We start from the raw sequence: 19252 nt of genomic DNA on the forward strand, positions 1-19252 counted from the left end.
GGAATTTCACATCCCTTTTCTCTTGTCGGCAAATCCCGGTGGTGACCTTTTGCTGTTGTCTTACCAGACTTTTCTCACCAGTGTGCCACAAGGGTGCTGTGATGGCTGCTCAGTAGCAGGACTGCATGGGATATCTCTGCTACCCCTTCAAGGTTCCTGTTCCTGGAGGTTTTCTCCTTTATTTAGAGAGAGAGGGTTGATTTTGAAACAAATCCATTAATTTTGCCTGTAGAAAGATGCTTTAGAAATTGTTGCCAATCGCTTTCTCAGTACAGAACTGTCAGCCAAAGAGTGACTTCACAACAAAAGGAGGGAAGAACATACCTGAAAGCTCAGGAAGGGAAAAAAGGAAAAAACAGGTTGTTTAGCTACCCTCACGGGACCTTCAGAGCCTTCTCCCCCACCTTGTTTCCCATTGCCATAGGTCTGGTGAATCTTAAGAGAATGACTACCCAAGACAGAGTTTAAAAGTCTTGCTTGGTTTTTCTGGCTGTGCTCACTGGTGTCATCTGTCTGGGAAGTGCAGCAGGACTCTGGTCCTAAATGTGTCTTCCTGCCAAGGGTAGAGAGGATCCAGAGAGAGCTGCTGAACTCTGAACCAGATGAGGGACCTCCACGACACACATCTGGAGTCAGTGAAAAAACTTGAGGGGTTCCAACAGAATGCAAGGCCAAGAAGAGAAATAACCTTGTGCCTACTTCAAAGCACTGATCTCTCGTCAGCAGGATCAGAGCTGGGTCCTGGTTCACATGGGAATCCTTTGGAATCCTCCTATTGCTGCAGCCATGAAGCTCTTTCCATCCTACAGGAGGATGAGGGGTGAGAGGGAGGGATGTCATTCAGTCATACAAAGGCTAGTCACACATCCAGCCTTGCAGCTCCAGATTTAGTGTCTCCTTTTGGCACCGACCCATTTGCAGTGTCTCTGACCCCGTGTGAAGGTCAGCAGAGTGGGTGATGAGCCCCCTGGTAATTCAGCACAGACCTTCCACTTGAAGGACCAGACCTCTGATAAAAGCTCAGGATTGCAAGTCAGGAGGTGATAAACTCTAAGGGAGATGTTCCCTGCAGCCTGGAAAGGTGCATAATTCCTGTGTGTTGGGTTGCTGGTATAATAACACCCTCCTTCTCTAAGAAGCGTTTTTTGATAATGGTATGAAGTTTGCAGACACATTTAATGTACATTTTTTTCTGCAATTACCTGCTTGGTTTTTTCTTCCTTTTTCCCCTGTGCAGCAGAACTGTTTCCTTCTTTGTGACTCAGACTAGGGAAACAGAAATAGTCTGGGTTAAGGGAAAAAAATAAAAGATTAGTTTGGGGTAGGATTGTTTCAAGGTGGAATGGTTCCCTGGGCTACCTGTGGTGCAGATGTACTAGCAGCTTGTTGCAGCACATGGGAGACAAGGCAGGGATTGGCAAGGAGGGGATGAGGGGTGAGCCATACCTTGAGTTGCTGTTGCTGTCAGGAGCTCTTGGCCGGGTGTGGACTGACACAGAGAGAAACACTCAGTATCTCCAGTTTACCTTCGCTCTCCTATGACTGCAAGTAAAGCTTGAACTCAGTGTAACTTCAGCCCCTGTTCATTTGGATTTTTACCATTTTTTCCAGATTGCCCAACAGGAAGGAAGAGTCATTTTAACCTCTGGACTCCCATATCAGACTGTGAGTGTTCCGAGCTGCTGGTGTGTTTCTGGCACTGATCATTGCGTGGTCTGGGGTGTGCAGGGGAGAGAAGAGGAAAAGCCAGATGTGAATGCAACAGCTGGCTTGGCCTTTTCATGTTTTCTGCACTAAAATCTACATTAAGGGTCTTCAGAGGTTTGCTGTTCTCAACCATCAAGGCTCGGGTGAAATGTTTTTATATACTTATTCTCAGTACTGCATCAGTGGGGAGAGCAATTGCTCTCCATTGGGGGTGGAAGTCAAGCCAAGCAATCCAGAACAGTGTGTTTGTCTGGCCTAACTGGCAGGTGAAAGGCAGCTCAATTCCTGTGCTTTTTATCCCAGAGATGCTTGCTTGCTGGCTGGCTCCACTCTGAGAGAGTTTCAGCACCCAAGGACATTTCTTCAGGCTTGGAAGGGAGAGACTGGAAGGCCCCAAGCATGGGTCTGGGGGAAGCTGGAGAGGTTTTGTGTTGCTGTAGATAAACAGAAAAGCCAAAGCAAAACCCAGCCTTACCCTCAGCACCAGCTGTTCAGAGCTGTTCACAGACATGCTTCAAAATGCAGTATGGAACCTGCCAAGTCAGTGGTTACAATGCTATGATGCCCTGCTGCAGGTCCTTTGCAATTTTTTACTGCCCAAAAAGCCATTTGGAAGTGTGAAACTGTTCTGGATGAACCAGAGTTCTGTTCACATGAGCCAGGGTGCAGGACTTCTTTGTCACAAACTGTCAGTAGAAAAGCTCTCAGCTACTCAAGCAGCCAGTTGGAATATCTGCAAAAGAGGGGTTGCTGATTTCCTATGTAAAAGTTGAGTGTGGAATAAAACTCCCCCCATGATGAGGCACTGTGAGGCAGGTGCAGCCACCCTGCAGGTTCCTTGGGCCTGCAGCTGGTGTAATAGGGAATTCAGCATCCAGCATCATCTTGTTTGACAGAGCTTTAACTTCAAAGTACTGTGTAGGAATTGCAAAAGGAAAACAACTGTTTCCAGAGTACAATACTCCCAGGAAATGTCTGGTTCCCTTGGTTCCCTTGCCTTTGAATACCCTCCACAAGGACAGGATGGCTCTGCCAAGCTCCTTTACCGGTGTGTAGCTGATCCCACTCCTTTGAGTCCTTAGCATGGTCATGAAGATTGTGTCTGGGAATTCCCAGTGCTCATTCCCAGATGGCAGACTTCTCTGCTAAGTGTGGAACAAACACTGAGGGACTCTTTACATCAACCCCTTCAAATTTCTTGGCTATCAGGGACTCCAGGTGAAATGTTTGTGTTAATCAGAGGGTTGAAGTGGTCACTGGACATTGTTTGCATCATCATGCTTTGGCACACTCTATGGGATCTGGCCAAGTTTCATCAGAAAGCTGGGATTGAATTCAGTTTCCTCTTGCTGCCCCTGTCAGCACCACCACACCAAATTATGAGTTGATGGGATTTGGGTATCTTCTACAGAATTGAATCATTGAATTGTTAAAGTTGGAAAAGACCTTTAAGATGATACAGTCCAGATGTTAGCCCACCACCACTGCCATGGTCCCCACTAAACCATGTCTCCAAGTGCCACATCCAGCTGACTCTTGAACCCTTTCAGACATGACTCCACCACATCCCTGGATAACTCATTCCAATGCCTGACCACCTTTCTGTGAATAAATGTTCCCTAAATACAATCTAAACCTCCCTTGGTGCATCTTGAGGCCATTTCCTCTTGTTCTGTCATTTATTAACTGGGAGAAGAGGCCAACCCACCCATGGCTGCACCCTCCTGCCAGGGAGTTGCAGAGAGTGAGATGGTCCCTCCTGAGCCTCCTTTTCTCCAGCCTAAACCATGTTTCATACATATACTGCAGTGCTTAGGAGTCAGAGTTCTTGCAGCAGTGACTGTTAAGTTACCAACTGTGGTGCTTAGACCAGAATCCAGACTGTAAACACACACTAACTCCAAGCATTACTTGGAATTCAAACCAAACCAAGAGTATCAGAACTCCACATCTGCCGATGCTTGGCCTCACTGGCGTGTCTTTGGTTTGCAGCTGCGCTCCCAGGTGGGAGAAGGAAGGTGTTTCTCTGTGAACTGCTCCGAGAAGGCGAAGGAACAGGCGCTGCAGGTGCTGAAGCACTTCAATGTCCAGGTGTCCCTGACTGACATCTTCAGCCGCTGCCAGGTAGGACGACGCTGGCTCGAGCCCCGGGTCCTTCTCACTCACCGCTCCCTGCGCTGCTTAGGTGTTCTGGGCCTTGCACTCAGTGTCTTCTTGGTTCCCAAGAGTTCTGCTTGAACTTTGGCAGCAGCTGGCAAAGCCGTGAGGAGTCCCGAGTGTGCTCACGTCCGTTACAGTGCTGAGGGCTGTCAGAGGATCAGAGGCTCTGCATCTGCAGCTTTGCTAGGAACTCACCTGTTTTTCTGAATTCTGATACTTGGCATGTGTTTTGGCATCGACTGTCATGGTTATACTCTCTTTGTTGCTGTGTTCTCTGTCTAGGACACATGGTGTTTTAATTATAAACCGTGTTTAATTATGGCTCTGTGATTCTGTTAACACTTAATTACTTTAATAGGAGGATTTTTTCATAGGACTTCTTTTTTTTTTCAGAAGCTATTAGGTTAATTCATGTCCATGCTAGTTGATGACTCCAGATTGTGTTTGGCACTGGATATCTGTGGATTGCTGTTAAGAATAAATTTTAATTGTGTTAGCTCAAATCACCATCTCTTCCAATTTCACTCTTGCATTTGTTATAGAAACACGCTGAAACCTATCCCTTCCATAACTGCAGTATAAACCAACAGGCAACTTCAAAATCTCTCACCTTATCAGTATCTAAAGAGAGAAAAAGATGGAAGTTGGTTAGAAAGTTATCTTTTTCTTAGGGATAAACAAGCCAATGAGTCTGGCTCGGTGCTTCATGGTGGAGATCTGGGGTCTGCTGGCCCAGTGGAATTGCACAAGTGGTTTAGGAGCAGCACTGACTCCTGAGCAGACACACCAGGGAGTGTGTCCTAGACCTCTGTTTCTATCTGCTGTCAAATGTTGAAACTGGATCTGTAACTTAGAGGGAAAATGGGAGTTGTCCAGCTGGGCAGGTTGTCTGTGAGAGGAGACTGATGGAACTTCCTGCAGGTCAGATCCACAGAACAGGAGCTCATCTTACTGCAGGATAAATGGATATATTCAGATATAGGATACTGCCTTCAGTCCTGTGGTTTTATTGTCCCAGAACAGATTACAGTTGTTATACATATATATATATTTACAGTGGCACACTAGATTCTTGGCTGTTTTAAACAAACCTTTAAAAAACCTCATGGATTCTCCAGTTCCCTGACATCCCATAAAACAGCAGTGTTCCTCCTGATGGTTGTTGAAATACCAGAAAAATAAGCACACACACACACACAAAACCATGGTGCAGGAAACTCTGTGCTCTCTAACAAATGCACGAGACTCGGCAGCAGCCGATGGAAAACTGACCCCTCGCCCAGGATCTGGGGTCTGGAACCGGTTAACTCTATGCGTTTAGTACATGCTGTCTTAGTTTACAATATAAATAGGGGTGATCAATCTGGCTAGGAATATATACTAAGTGTTCTCTTACTTCCAGGAGAAAAGCCTTCCCTGTAAATTGTGGTGGCAGAACAGCTGCATGTTTTATACCCCTCGGCCTGGGAAGATGCTGATTTGTCAAACTTCTCCCTGTTCTGAATCATGCATTTACCTACATTTAAGGCTTCGGCATTTTGGAGCTGATTTTGCCCAGCTGTCTCTGCAGACAGCACAAGCTTGGCTGATGTGCTGCTGATACTCTGGAGGAGAATCCCAGCTCTCCCAGCTGCACATGCTCAGGGTTGTGTGCAATGGGAGCCGTGGGCAGCACAGGGAGAAGGATCATCCTCCAGCACTGCAGAAAACTGACAGTGGCAATTTCTGCTTTGAGAAGCTTGCTCCAGGCCTCCATGGCCAACAGAGACTTCAGCAGTTCTTTTGTATGTTCTTTCTAAAACATCCTCATTCTTTGCAAACCTTATTGGGCTTAATTAGGATGGAGGCTGGATCCTGAAACTGCTGAGCTGTGCCTGCGAGCCTGTCTGTGTTGCTCTGGGGCTGGGTCACAGACCTTGGAGCTCCCAGACTGCTCTGAGCTCTGCCCCCTCCTTGCAGAGCACATAGCTGAGGGGTGATAGAGAGGGGTGACAGAGTGGTGACAGAGGAGTGACAGAGGGTTTTGGCTGCCCCTGCAGTGAGGGAGCACGGTGGGCACACAAGTGGGACTCCAGAAACACCCCAGTGCTGCTGTGTCCATGCTAGGCAGGAGGAGGAGGTTGGGAGTACTGATCCATAAGCTGGGCTCTCTCCTCCATGGAGTTGGGCCTGAGCTGCCAGCACCGGGATGGGTTATCTGGGCCATCAGCCATTGCAGATAAGCCCTGGCTGTGTGTCACAGGAAGCAATGTGGCATCCTGCCTGCCTCCCTCTGTCTCATGGAGCAGGGGCTTGTTTTGTCTGTTGGGCTTCTGTTCTGTAAATGATTGGAGTGAATATGGCAGCAATGTTGTTGTAACAATTAATGTGTGTAGTACAGAGCACATGGTAAAAATAGGTCCCAATTCAATGTTGGACCCAAGACTGCTGGAAAATGTGTTTCCTCTGTCAGCTCCCTCAGCAGGGATGGACAGGCTTGCTTTTGCAGATGTAAAGAATGGGCTTGCTTTGTAACCCTGCCAAAATACTGCTGTTTTTCTGTTAAAACAATGGCCAGTACTGGCTACCTCTGTCTGACGTAGAGCAGCAAGTGCACAGGCAGTGTCACCCAGGGGCTGCTCAGCATTTCTGCTCCTACTTGCACTGGGCTTCAGCTTGGTTGCTCCATTTAAAGGCTCCAGGAGTGGGGACTGGTGCCAAAGGTGTCAGTGTTGGCACAGTAGTGACCTTGTCATTCCATGCATCCCTCAAGTGCTGCATCGTAAGGACTCCGCAATGATCCTGGAGAAGCCACCTCTGCACAGTAGCTGTACTGGGCCTGGTGGTGCCTTTGGTGAGGAATATTTTAGTGGGCCTGAGTGAAAATAAGATTAATTCTATCTTTTGGTGACATGCAAAAAAACCCCTGTAGAAGTTCTACTTTTCATAGCCTTAAAATACTAGAAACCCATTCCCTCTATTTGAAATGCAAATGTCACATGCCTGTCACCTCTGCACACATTTGAATATCTTGCACACGAGTATCTTGTATTTTTCTTCTTTTCAGATACCTGAAATACTTCCTTCAGGAAGGGACAATGTGAAAGGATGCTTGGGGTATTCAGACATGATCAATTCAACACATTGAGCCCTTACAGTAGTCAGGAAGATCTCTGTGGAGTTGTTGGGGGCTGTTGTGGGCAGCCTTACGGTCAGCTCACAGCTTACTCACCCAGGAGGCCAGTGATCCTCTGGTCTCCACAGCTTGGAGTTGGTTCTAACACAGAACTAGAATTTAAAGAAGGAAAAAACACCCAGACCTGCTGAAGAAGGTGGTTACTAGATGGCTCCAGTTAACTGACAGCTGGGTCATTTCATAGCGGGGGGAAATTCAGCTCTTCTCCCAGGTCCATCCATTCACAGCAGTGGTTATCTCCCACCCTTCCTGGTGCTGTCCCTGTTTGGGGACATCCTGCTGTGACACTTGGGACACTTAACTGGTGGGACAGCAAGAGAACATGAACTCTATGGGAACAGCCATGTTTTGGCAGGATCCATTACCTGGATGACTGCTGTGACTTTTGCCATCTTGCTTTTCCATGCCATGTGATTGAAGGTCCACCCAAAATAGGTTTGGGCTGCCCCTCTGGACCTGCTACTGTGCCAGGGCCTTGTCACTGACTGCTTGGCGAGCCCAAGGGCCCAGGATATTTCATTTCCTATGGCTGAGGTTTTGGCCCAGCCTACTTGATGTCAGTGAAAAAATACTGGTGTGGAAGCAGATCAGGGGAGGTGCAGGGCTGGCAGGCTTGGGGTGAACACTGCTGCTGACAGGGAGAAATCCCAAGTTGGGTGGTGATAAACTGAGGAGATAAACACTGCAAGTTGTTAGCTTTACATCCTCATATCAGAAGGGTATGTCGCTATGGCTTGAAGGGACAACTGTGTTCAGTGTTGTATGGAGAAATTCCTCCTGGAATTTGGAAGAAGCTCGTGGTTAAAGGTTTCTAACTGCTGTAAAACCCTCACTGCTGTGAGGCTCTGCAGCTTGATTTGGAGCCAGGAGGGCCTGTCCATCTGCAGAAAAGCTGTGTTGGGCTTTACTCAAATGTGTAGCTGCTGCTCAGCTCAGTTCAGAGTCTGAGGCTTCACTCGGGTACGAGGGGGGAGCAGGCTGGGGGAGCTGGGTCCTGTGGAGCTGCTGTGCCACCCCCACCTCCCCCGGGCTTCTCTTTCCTTTCCCACCCTCTGTTTGACTTGACCCTTTAGCCTTTAAGCTGGCCGGGGCAGGGACCCTGCTTGAACAATACCTACCGCAACAGGAGGCTGATCCCAGGTGAGGTTTCAAGGCTTTCCTGCAAGGAAAAATGATTGATACTATATCCCCTGCAAAAATAAATGTGCGGGGGAAAAAATATCCCAGGCTCCAGCTGCAGTTTGTGCATCTGAACAGCCCAGCATTGATGGGGGGATTATCTGCACATTCAAATAGGTTGTCTCTTGCACTTCACTGAGTGCTCTGATCCTAAATAAGCAAATTACATCACCTATTCTGATGTCCTGTTTAACTTATGACCTCAGCCTGAGCACTGCAGGATGTGAGAGATAGCTGCTCGATTTCATTGTCTGGAGATCTGATATATTTTTCTACTTTTTTTACCCCCCCTTCCCCGCTCTTTCAGTTTCCAAACGACTCACCCCAGCCTTTACAAAGGTGTAAGCATGGGATTAGGAGTAGGTGGGGAGGAGGGGGGAGGAAGAGAGGAAACCACCTTTTTTTTTTTTTTTTTAATTAGCTGCAAAAGCATTCTAACAGTTGCAGCAAATGTTTCTGGTTTTCTGTGGTTAAGGTAGCAAATTTCATTGCTGCAAAGCTCATCATGTGCAAGCTGATTTATGCAGAAGGAGCCCAGGATGGAGCAATCCATTTAGCAGGGACAAAGAAAAAGGCCTTATGATGAGATGGAAACTCTGTGCTTAGGGCACTTTGTGAGAACCTTTGAAGCCAGCCTGGGAACTCTGGCAATATTAGTCGATAATTAGTAATATAGATCCCTCAAGCTGTCGTTTAGATTGAAAATGTGCATGTCTCTCATGAGCCTCTGTCACACCAATCTGATCAGCAGGCTTTTTTCTTCCTTTTATGTGGGTTGCTCTGTCGGTCCAGACGATGATGAGAACTGCCAGGCATCGTCTTTCTCACTCACTTGAGAGCTGAGCTGCTATCTCCTGCTCCAGCGTGCCATGGAAATGGAGCGAGGGCAATTTTGTTTTGTGGTCACCTTTCCTGTCCTGAGCAACAGTCATTTTATTCATTTAAAAGTACCAGTTGTCCTTCCCTATGTGCAGAGAAAAAACAGTGGGATTTAAAGGCTGCGTATTTCGTGAGATGTTTCTGCCCCAACAGACAGCAAGGGGTTTGTCTCACAAGTCTCTCAGGACAAAAAACATCTTCATCTCCAACAAGGCTGAGAAATCATCAAAGAATTCGAAAATGTCAGTTCTCATAGCCCCTGCTTCAGCTTTTGAGCTGTCTTCTACTGATGCAACATCATGTCGCCATTTACTTCCCTTCAGCCCTGAAATCTCTTTGGAAAGTGCTGTGTCACCCTCTAAATGAAGAATTAAGAAGCGTCATGTGTGCTGGATTTTGATGACTTGGGAATGCTGAGAAAGAGAATATCATTTGGAAACCCTCTGTGGTTTAATAAAAGGTTCATCCATAGGATGCAATTTGTCAGTGCCTACAGGTCAGGAAAACCTGTGATTAAGAGCATCTGTGGTTTCCCCAGATGTGTGAGTGAGCTGCTTACTCCTCCCCAGTCACCCAAACCCAAACTGGCTCAGCCCAGTGCCTGCCCATGACGTGGGCTGTGATTTCTTGCTTCAGAGTGCAATTGTTCAACACAAAGGGTAAGGCCCTCTTAATATTTTTGTTTATCCTGGGCTTGGCAATTCCGATGTAATCTGTAGCTTGTGCTGCAGAGGCTCCAGCCAGGAAGCACAGCTGGTATTATTCTGCCTTGACAGACACTGTTGAGGGAGAGAATTGCCCTCCAAAGGTACTTGTCCGGGGCTGTCTGAGTGGCTGAGTGCTGAGTGCTCCTTGCCCTGGCACTGTGCCTCTCTGAGAGGGACTGAGCTCTTTGTGTGGAGTGGCTCTACAAAGCAGTCATTAAATACCATCAGACTCTGGGATAATTTTTCATGGCAAATTCTGCTTCTTTTGAGTCTCTGGTTGAGATTTTTATTTGTTAATCTCTAATGCTTTATAAATGATAGTTAGAGTGCATAGTGAGTGGTTGCTGTTACCTGCAGGGCGGTGAGGACACCCCAAAGCAGTACAAAGATCATGGAATGCTTTGGGTTGGAAGGGACCTTAAAGCCCATCCAGTCCCATCCCCTGCCTTGGGCAGGGACACCTTCCACTAGACCAGGCTGCTCCAAGCTCTGTCCAGCCTGGCCTTGGACACTTCCAGGGATCCAGGGGCAGCCACAGCTCCTCTGGGCACCCTGTGGCAAGGCCTCCCCACCCTCACAGGGAGCAATTTCTTCCCAATATCCCATCTTACCCTGCTCTCGGACAGTGGGAAGTCATTCCTCTTTGTCCTTTCAATCCAGGCCCTTATCTAAAGTCCCTTTTCAGCTCTCCTGGCGCTCATTTAGGTAATGGAGATTCCAGTAGATGCTGAGCCCCAACTTGTGGGTGCCAGGCAGGTGGGCAACACTCTGCCTGTGATAGCTCTGCCACGTGATATGTGAGTGTACACAGCACCAATCCTGTAAAATTCCCAGCCTTAGGGTTGGCTTAGCCCTGTGCTGTTGGCCACATAAAACTCCGAGTCCCCCAAAAAAGGGCTCGACTGGGCCTACTTCTCAGCAGCGAGCCTGGCCAGCACTGCCTGGTTCCCACAGACTGTACACTTCCCTGCCAAGATTTCAGTATCTTCAGAAATTCAGTGGAGCATGAAGGTCACAGCAAGGGGAGAATGACAGCCTGAGAGTTTTTTTCCCCTTTCAGCAGCTCAGAGCAGACTGTTGTCTCTCTCTCATGTTGACTGTTTTCATAGGGTTAGCGTGAAGTTTATGTTTTACACAGCCCAGTGGCAGTCGGAGCGGGGAATGCAGTGGATCAGCTGTGTTTCTTCAAGGAAGACGGTCTCATGTTGCAGACTTTTCTTTCTCAGTGTCTGCAAAAGCTTGGTTTCCAGTGAAATTTCCCTTACAGATCTTTGTCTTGAGGTTCTCTTTGTGGACGTATGTGAGAGACTGTACCCAAGGTTTCAGTTTGGGTATTTATTTCCCTTCTTTTATTTTCACTTGCAAAGCTGCAGGCGGATATTAAACTTCAGCAGGGAGGGGGGCGGAAGCTGTTAATTTTTCACGGTGTTATGTATTCCAGTGCTCAAAATGATGATGCCAAATTAGCCATTAGAGGTCAAACCTCAGCTGACAGCAAATGTTTTCTTTTGAGGAAGTCATCCTTATTCCTGGGAACCAGTTTTGTTCTTCTGTGCTAAATGCAAGAAAGGTATGAATGTGTGGTTTTTCCTGGAGGGCAACACTAGCTGGAAAAATGCTGGTTTTAGCCAGTGGAAACAGCACAAGCAAACAACGATTGGCAGTGAAAACAGCACTTGTATTTAGACTAGCATAGAAAAGAAGACACAATGTAGTGCAGAGTAAATGTCCTTTTATACAGCCTGTACAAGGCTTTTTCTTCCTCTCGTGGGTTTGGACAGACTATGAAGTGCGTTGGTCAGCAGAGATGCTGGTGCACTGGGAGAAAGTAATGAAAGGTCAGCGGGTGACAGTGATGGAGTGACTGTAAGGAAAACAAGGAACTCTCTGGAGAAGGAAGCGACACAGCTCTAACTCCCATGTGTCCTGGAGAAACCGTCCCCATGGTTTCTCTCAAATGTCATGAGAAAACAAGAGATTTTTAGCCAATTTAATTTCTGTTGGTTTCCAGTCCCCTGTACCTCCTGAGGTTATAGTTCAGTGTATTGACTGTGTCAAGAAGTCAAAATTCCCATGTTTTATGCACTGTGTAGTTTCTCTTCTTTTTTGGCATTGGTGCCTTTATAATGCCCTTTGTTTGTGTGTCATGGTGAGGGTGGCTTGGCCAGCTCCTGGTGTTTGAATGGCCCTACATTCACATGGGGGTGAACACTCGCCAGAGCAGCACAAAGATCATGGAATGCTTTGGGTGGAAGGGACGTTAAAAGATCATCTACTTCTACCTCTGCCATGGGCAGGGATACCTTCCACCAGACCAGGTTGCTCCCAGCCCTGTCCAGCCTGGCCTTGGACACTTCCAAGGATCCAGGGGCAGCCACAGCTTCTCTGGACACCCTGTGCCAGAGCCTCACCACCCTCACAGGGAGGAATTTCTTCCCAATATCCCATCTAGCCCTGTCACTGTGTGGCTGTGGAAAGCCATTTCCCCTTGTCTTGTCATTCCAGGCCCATGTCCAAAGTCCCTCTCCAGCTCTCCTGGAGTCCCTTTAGGCACTTGAAGGGGCTCTAAGGTCTCCCTGGAGTCTCCTCCAGGCTGCAGACCCTCAGCTCTCCCAGCTTGGCTCCAGAGCAGAAGAGCTCCAGCAATACGATAACTCAGTATCACAGCAATGTTTTCCCAAGTCCTGGTGAGAATCCTGCACAAAACCATTGTCCTGTGGTTGCCAATGTCACTAACTCCTGCTACATGGGGACTGCACAGCTCTGCAGCCATCCCAGGTCTACAGCAGTGCCAGGGGAGACCTTTGTTCCTTCAGAGGAATATGTGATCTCCAGGCATGTTTTGAGCCTTCACTGGAAGCACCATACACTGAGTGTCTTGGATTGATGTTATGATAATCCTTTATCCCCTATCGTTGGCTTATATGCCCAAGAGAGAAAAATGTGTGGTCCTATCTCTTTAACTACACCCAGCCGAAGAGAGAAACGCGGGTTGTTTTGAAAACATTTTCCCCAAGCCTCGCTCCGGGGGAGGATTCGTCGCCCGGCAGAGACTGCGTGCTGGACGGGGGTCGGAGTGAGCTCTGTTCCCGTTTTTTCCATTCTTCTTCTTTTTTCCTCGTTTGGACCCCTTCTCTTCGATCTGCTTTGCCACCCGGAGACCCAGGAGGGCCAGAGGACAGCAGAGCTCTCCAGGGAGCTTCACCCGGCCCCGGGGGGGAGAGGAGGAGAGGGGCTGCCTCTGAGGAAAAGGACTTTTTAATCAGGCTGAATAACTCCTTTTCACCTTGGTTTTCCCCTTCCCCTGTGCCTAGCAGGGCACTCTGCGTCGTTTTGTCAAATAAATAGTTTTTTCTTCACTTCCATCTAAGAGGTTCTGTTGTGGGTGGGGGAGGGGGTGTCGGGGCCCTTCGCTCTCGGAGAAGAGAGAGTCTTATCATTAACCCAGGACACTGAGCTGCACATACTTGGTTTCAGTGTAGAGTTTGCCAAATCTGTAATTGCTTGGCAGCATTTATCTGAAGAGGTTTAGGCATTAAACTGTGTAACTGTTGGCATAAACCAACCTGTATCTGTTATTCATGGTGTTAATTGGATGAGGTGACTCCCTGTGCCAAAACTCTTTGCCCATGGGTCCTGGTGAGATGTGGTACAGGATTGTCTTTGGCATCTCCTGCTGCAAAGGCATTTCCAGCTGCGATGATGGTCAGCAACATATGTAGGGTTCTTTGGGCTTTTCAGGAAGGAAGACCTTGTCCCCACAGGGTGCATCTGGTCTGAATGAAGGACTTGATGGAAGAGACCATTTTGTGTTGGTGTGAACCCTCTCATGCAAGAACTATAGACACAGGGACAGCCACAGCAGTCTCCTGGTGAAAAGAGAAACAGAAAGCCTTTAAATTAGTTTCTCAATTCATACATTGTGTCAGCCTTGATGAAGATAATATTTTGCAGATATTGTGATGAAATGCAGCTAAGCTCAAGGTAGGATCTCGCTGAGCAAGCTTAGAGGGAGAAATGACAGTGTAGGAGTTTTGGCAAAGGTGGAAAATGTAACATTCAGGGCACGCTCCTTGTGAGTCATTCTCTTTTCTCTGGATAAGGGGATTTGGATTATTTACTTCTCCTAATTTAAGACACAGTCTGAACTGATCACCCTTTTATTCAGGAAGTTCTTGGACAGGTAGCAGTTGAAAGCCTGGTTTTGTCTCATCACCAAAATCTTCTCTATTCCCATCTCCACCTCAGCTTTTCTCTGGATGGTTTCTGGGAGAGCTGCTCCTGCTGAGGCATTTTAGTGAAGTGGAAGAGTAGCTGACTCTGAGGACTGAGTAGTCTGAAGTGAGGACAGCCAGGTTTATTTTTCTTACTACACATTAATGCCTATGGTTACATGCAGGTGTTCTGCAGCCAGGAGAGTGGTCCCACAGCCCTTGTCCCCTGCCTACTTGTCCATCCCTCAAGTCTGCAGCTCACGCATGGAGAGGGGGAACATGGGCAGCCAGGGGTTGAGACTGATCTGGCTGAAATGGGAGTTCCCATCCACAGCTAGATCAGTGCTTTTTAGTCACAAGGGGATGTCAGGAACAAGATACATCTCAGGTGTACTGATGGTATGGACTGTTCCACCTCCAGCAGCCCAGTCCTGGTTGGGTGTCCTGCAGAGGTGTGGGTGGACCAGTAACTTCTGCAGCTGTCAGGGTTTTAATCTGACAGTTTAATTTCACAGACTTTAAAGAAGGAGAGATGACTGAGCTTGATCCTGCAGGAGAAAATGAACTGGTGGTTGGAGAGAAGGAAGTTGGTGACAGAGGAGTCAAAGGAGGAACACAGTTCCCTACAAACAGGGTCATGTGAATGGTGACAGAATGGAATGATCAGTGTGCAGGGATATTAGGTCACTAGAGAGTCAGCCTGAAAACTGAAGCCTCTCAAAGTATCTGGGACATTTGGGAAAAGAAAGTTAAGAAGACATAAAGTAAAGCTAGACAGTTCTTGCCCCTGGCCTGCCTCATTATGCTGCTTCCCTTGATGTGGCTTTGCACACTCTAGTTCCTGACTGTGCGAAGGAGGTGGGCACTAAGTTGTTTGTGCTTCCCTCTGTGCAGACAGAGCCCTGTGGTGAAGGGTTGAGCCTCAGCTCCCAGGACCAAACCCTCCCAGAGCCATGAGCAGCCTCCCTCGGCCTGGCCAGCTCCGGCTGCCCGCGGCTGTGGGGCCATTCCTCCCCTGAGCGGGGCCTTCCTTGGATCAGCCGCATTTACTGGCATTTACTGGAGGGCTCAGATTACCTCAGTGAAAATAATCGGTTATGCAAAGTTACGCTGTTTAGATTGGGTTTCTTCTGTGTGGCCAGCGAGGTGTGAAAGTCAATCTGCGCCACAGACTCTGTGGGTACTTTTTCTGTGCTGGCTGGAGATGATAGCTCTAGGTGTGGGCTCTCGGGGGGTAAAAGCTGGCCCTGGGCTCAGCTCAAAGGGATGCAAACCACAGGTGGTTACACTGGGACAGGGCTCTGGAGCCACACAGGTCTCCCAAACCCAGCCTGGCAGAGCCAATGGGTCACCCAAGAGGAGAGTGTGAGGTCTGGGTCTGGGGATCCCTTTGATCACCTCAGCCTGGCTGGTGAGGACAGGCCATGGCTGCTGACAGAATATTCCTGTACTGGTTTTATCAAGGAATCACAGAATCATTAAAGTTGGAAAAGTCCTCCAAGATCATCAAATCCAGCCATTGCCCCACCGCTGCCAAGGGCACCATGTCCTCAAGTGCCACATGCACACAGCTTTTAAGTCTCTCTAGGCTAGGCAGCCTGTTCCAATGCCTGAGCATTCTGCCTAATGCAGAATCCGAACCTCCCCTGGCACAGCTTGAGGCTGTTATCAGTGCACTCCTGTTCTCAGGCCATCATCAAGGTCCATACAGAAATAACAGAGTAATCAGTAAATCCTCACTGTTAGGAGAAGGATGTGCTGTCACAGGCGTATTTCATGGTATCCTTCTGATACTTTTTTTATTATCATCTTCCTTTTCTCCCCCGAGGGATCACAGATTTGGAGTTTCAATGCATAAAAGTCCCTGTGGACCAACAGCCCCTCCTGATCTCCTTCCTGCATCCATGATATCCCTGTGATTCCTGCCCAGAGAGACCCAGGCTCACTCCCAGTTTGAGCTGGTGTGTCAGCTGCGGGGAGGCTGCAGGTGGCTGGGGCTCAGGCTGGAGCCCTGAGCTGACACCCCAGTGTGGTATCGATGTGGGAACAGCAGTGGCACGTCACAGTCGCTGTTAAGGGGCTTCCTGGCCCCTTGGTGTTCATAAGCACTGGAGCATCCCAGGGTCGGTGAGGGAAGGTCCAAGGGCTGCTGGTTTGCCCAGGTACTGCAGGCCCGATGGAATGGGAGAAACACAGAAAGGCAGCTCATACATATTTAAATCAGTGCCAATTTATGCTGTCGCTGATCTGTGACTTACCGCAGTAACATTCATATTCAGCTTTAATGGCAAAAACAATACTCAGCTGCTTTTTTACTCCTTAATGAAAAATACCTCTTTAGGGCTTCTTTGAAGTCCCCACCCCTGAAAATCCCAGCTATATTGTCATCATTGTTACTGTTAACAGCCCCTGCCAGGACCGGGAGCCTTTCCTGATGGATAGCTCGGCGGGGGCTTTGTGAGGCGCGCCCATTCAGCCCTGCACTATAGCCAGTTTGAAATGGCTAATGACGGGCCTCCCAGGGGACTGCTGCCAAGCTCTCAAAGACCTCCCAGGTTTGCAAGTGGCAGGGTGTCCTTTTCCTGGGGCTAGCCGCAGAAGGAATGCACACACTCAGATTCTCCTACCTAAGCTGCATCAGCCAAGTTATTTTTTCAGTTGCAAAGAATCATCCATGCGTACAGAGCCAGTTGCTTAGCAGGAGAGAGATAGCTGTGTCAGTAGAGGACATGGAATAAATTGAGGGAAAAGGTTAGGTGGGAAGATCCCCGCTAGTTTCAGGCATTATTGTGTTTTAACGTTGAAAATACCCTTTTGGAAAAATATGAAAGGCTTTGAAAAATTAAGCCAAGCTCTGTGTTCCCAAAGAGCCTTCATTGCAGAGGCAGGACAAGATTCATCCATCCCCAGTGTGAAGTGATGGAGCAGTGGTGTTTAAGGGTACAATTAGGGCTATGAATGGTCTCTGTGAGCCCAGCTCCTACAAGCCATTTGCAGAGGAGAGCCAGAAGAACAGTGGATGGTCCCCGAGGGTCTGTTGGAAAAGGGACTGGGATGTTTCTGCCAGGATTTCATGAGAGTTTTGAGTCAGTGTAGGCAGCCAGTGTGGCCGGATGGAGCTGGGCCTCTGCTCCCTGCCCCAGCCCCTCTCTCACCCCCCTCATCCCAGCACAAGTGCTTGTTTAACTGCAGGGCTGCTGGATGAGGGAACTGATCCCAGTTGAAACAAGCCTGTCAAAACCAGATGGTTAATTTTATCCCAGCTCAGCTCCCCTGTCTGGCTTGCTCTGCAGCTGCCCAGATGTGCGGCTGGAGGGAGGGGGCAGGAGGGCTCTGCCTGCTCTGAGTCAGCAAGGCTTGTGCTGGCACAGCTCAGGAGCTCAGGCCAGCTCTCCCACAGCTCCTGGCTGCCCGGCCCCAGCCCAACAGGGAGAATGTGGTGCTTGCAGGGAGACAGGGGCTCTCCAGGAGACCCCCTGCTCCAGCACTGCCTGCTCTCGGCTCAGGAGATGCAACCCCAGCCTGCCAGCCCTACCACAGTGATACCCATTCACTTTGAACCCTCCTGGCAGTTCAAAATCTGATTAGCTGAAATTTGAGCTTCAGCTCAGAGTTACGTGGGTGCTTATCCCTGTGTCCAGACACCCCAGCACCCCGGAGCTGTGGAACAGCTCAGAGCTCATGTGCCCCTTGCTGCAGCTCTGTCATGGGGAAGAGCTTGCTTCACATCAGCTCACAGCTTCCAAGGGTGTTTCTCCGTTATTCCAAGTGAAAAGGGCTCTTCTCCGTGCTTAGCAAACGAATTTCCCAGAGAATATGTAAGAATTGGTTCATTGCTTGCGTTTGTGCTGCCAAATGCAGCTAAATCTTCCATCCCACTAATGGACTCCAAATTATTATGTTTTCTTCTTATTAAAATAATTTCTTTTTTTTTATTGAGGGGAAAGGTGCCCTCTCTGCAAGCGATGCTGTACCTTTAACTGGGCTGTTGCTGTACAGAGCAGTTGAAGTTTCCTTTAGCTTGAATGAAAAACTCAGTGGATGTTGCTGAAAAGAGGAAACTGATGGTGGATGATTTACTTTGAATGCCCTACAGCAACGGGGTTATAAATGAGGAGGGGAAGCACCAAGAGCACTGAGATCTGAACCGGGGGAAATGCACGAAGCCTTGAATTGACCTTATGCAAATTCCTAATGATGAGACTTAATTGGACTCATTTTTTCCAGGGGTTGTAAAGATCAAAATAACAACAGCCTTGAAATGCAAAGGTCTCTGGATAATGCATGTGAATGTATAGTTGCATACAGCCGAAAACTGCCCCAGGTGGGTGTGATCAGCCTCCCTGGCAGCAGGGTACCAGACCCTGATCCCAGACTCAGGCTTGCTCCGGAGCTGGGGAGCCCCGACTGAGGCATCGGGGCTGCTTCAGGGGCCAGAGCAATTCCTGGGATTTCATCCTCCCTCCCACCCCGAGGGATGCTGCCTCTGCAGAAATGTGTATTTAAAACTCCATGTTTCTGAGCAGAGCTCCAGGAAGTCTCGGTGCCCCAGGAAACCTGGGTATCCTGGCAAGCCTGGGTGCCCCCAGAAGCCTATATGGTCCTGGGAAGCATGGGTGCCCTGGGAAGCCTATCCTGCCCCAGGAAGCCTGGCATACCCTGGGAAGTGAGTGGTGGTGGCTGGGAGAGCTGCTTGTGAAATGAGCTGTTGTCCTCAGCCCCCTGCCACAGACACAGCCATCCCAGTGAGGAGAAGCAGAGCCACTCCCGGAGGTCGCTGGGGTGTGCCCTGCTGGCGGGGGTTGGTCCCTGATGGGAAATAACGTGGGCATGTGTTCAGTGTGACAGTGTAAGAAACTCATCCGGAGACTGTCAAGACCAAATTCCTGTGCTGTTCCTTGAGCTTCAGATTTTTATCCTCTGTGCATGTATTCAGCTCTAGGATTCATTCTCTGAAGGGCTACTTTTCACAAGTGTATGTAGTGTTAGAACAATGGAAAAGGGCCTTAAGCTGAAGGGGAGCAAGGTTAGATGGGATATTAGCATGAAGTTCCTCCTTGGGAGGGTGGGGAGGCCCTGGCACAGGGTGCCCAGAGAAGCTCTGACTGCCCCTGGATCCTTGGAAGTGTCCAAGGCCAGGTTGGACAGGGCTTGGAGAAACCTGGTCTGGTGGAAGGTGTCCTTGCCTGTCACGGGGTTGGAATGAGATGGGCTTTGAGGTCCCTTCTAAC

At 48.7% G+C, this 19252-nt stretch overlaps 1 protein-coding gene across 12 annotated transcripts in view; it reads left to right on the top strand.

The window, feature by feature from the left end:
• The window catches only part of EXD3 (exonuclease 3'-5' domain containing 3), a 282421-nt gene that overhangs the window by 151560 nt on the left and 111609 nt on the right, over window positions 1-19252 (top strand). For 8 of the 12 annotated variants that reach the window (XM_085076512.1, XM_085076507.1, XM_085076514.1 and 5 more), the window contains 2 exons: window positions 1612-1665; window positions 3700-3831. In XM_085076512.1, the coding sequence (XP_084932638.1) occupies window positions 1612-1665; window positions 3700-3831 (186 nt within the window). Of the gene's footprint in view, window positions 1-1611; window positions 1666-3699; window positions 3832-3933; window positions 4371-19252 lie in introns of those variants that run through there. The other 4 variants (XM_085076518.1, XM_085076516.1, XM_085076517.1 and 1 more) reach the window with 4 other exon arrangements.

The sequence above is a fragment of the Lichenostomus cassidix genome, chromosome 17 (genome assembly GCF_008360975.1).
Source record: "Lichenostomus cassidix isolate B80296 chromosome 17, HeHo_3.0, whole genome shotgun sequence".
Lineage (NCBI taxonomy): Eukaryota > Metazoa > Chordata > Aves > Passeriformes > Meliphagidae > Lichenostomus > Lichenostomus cassidix.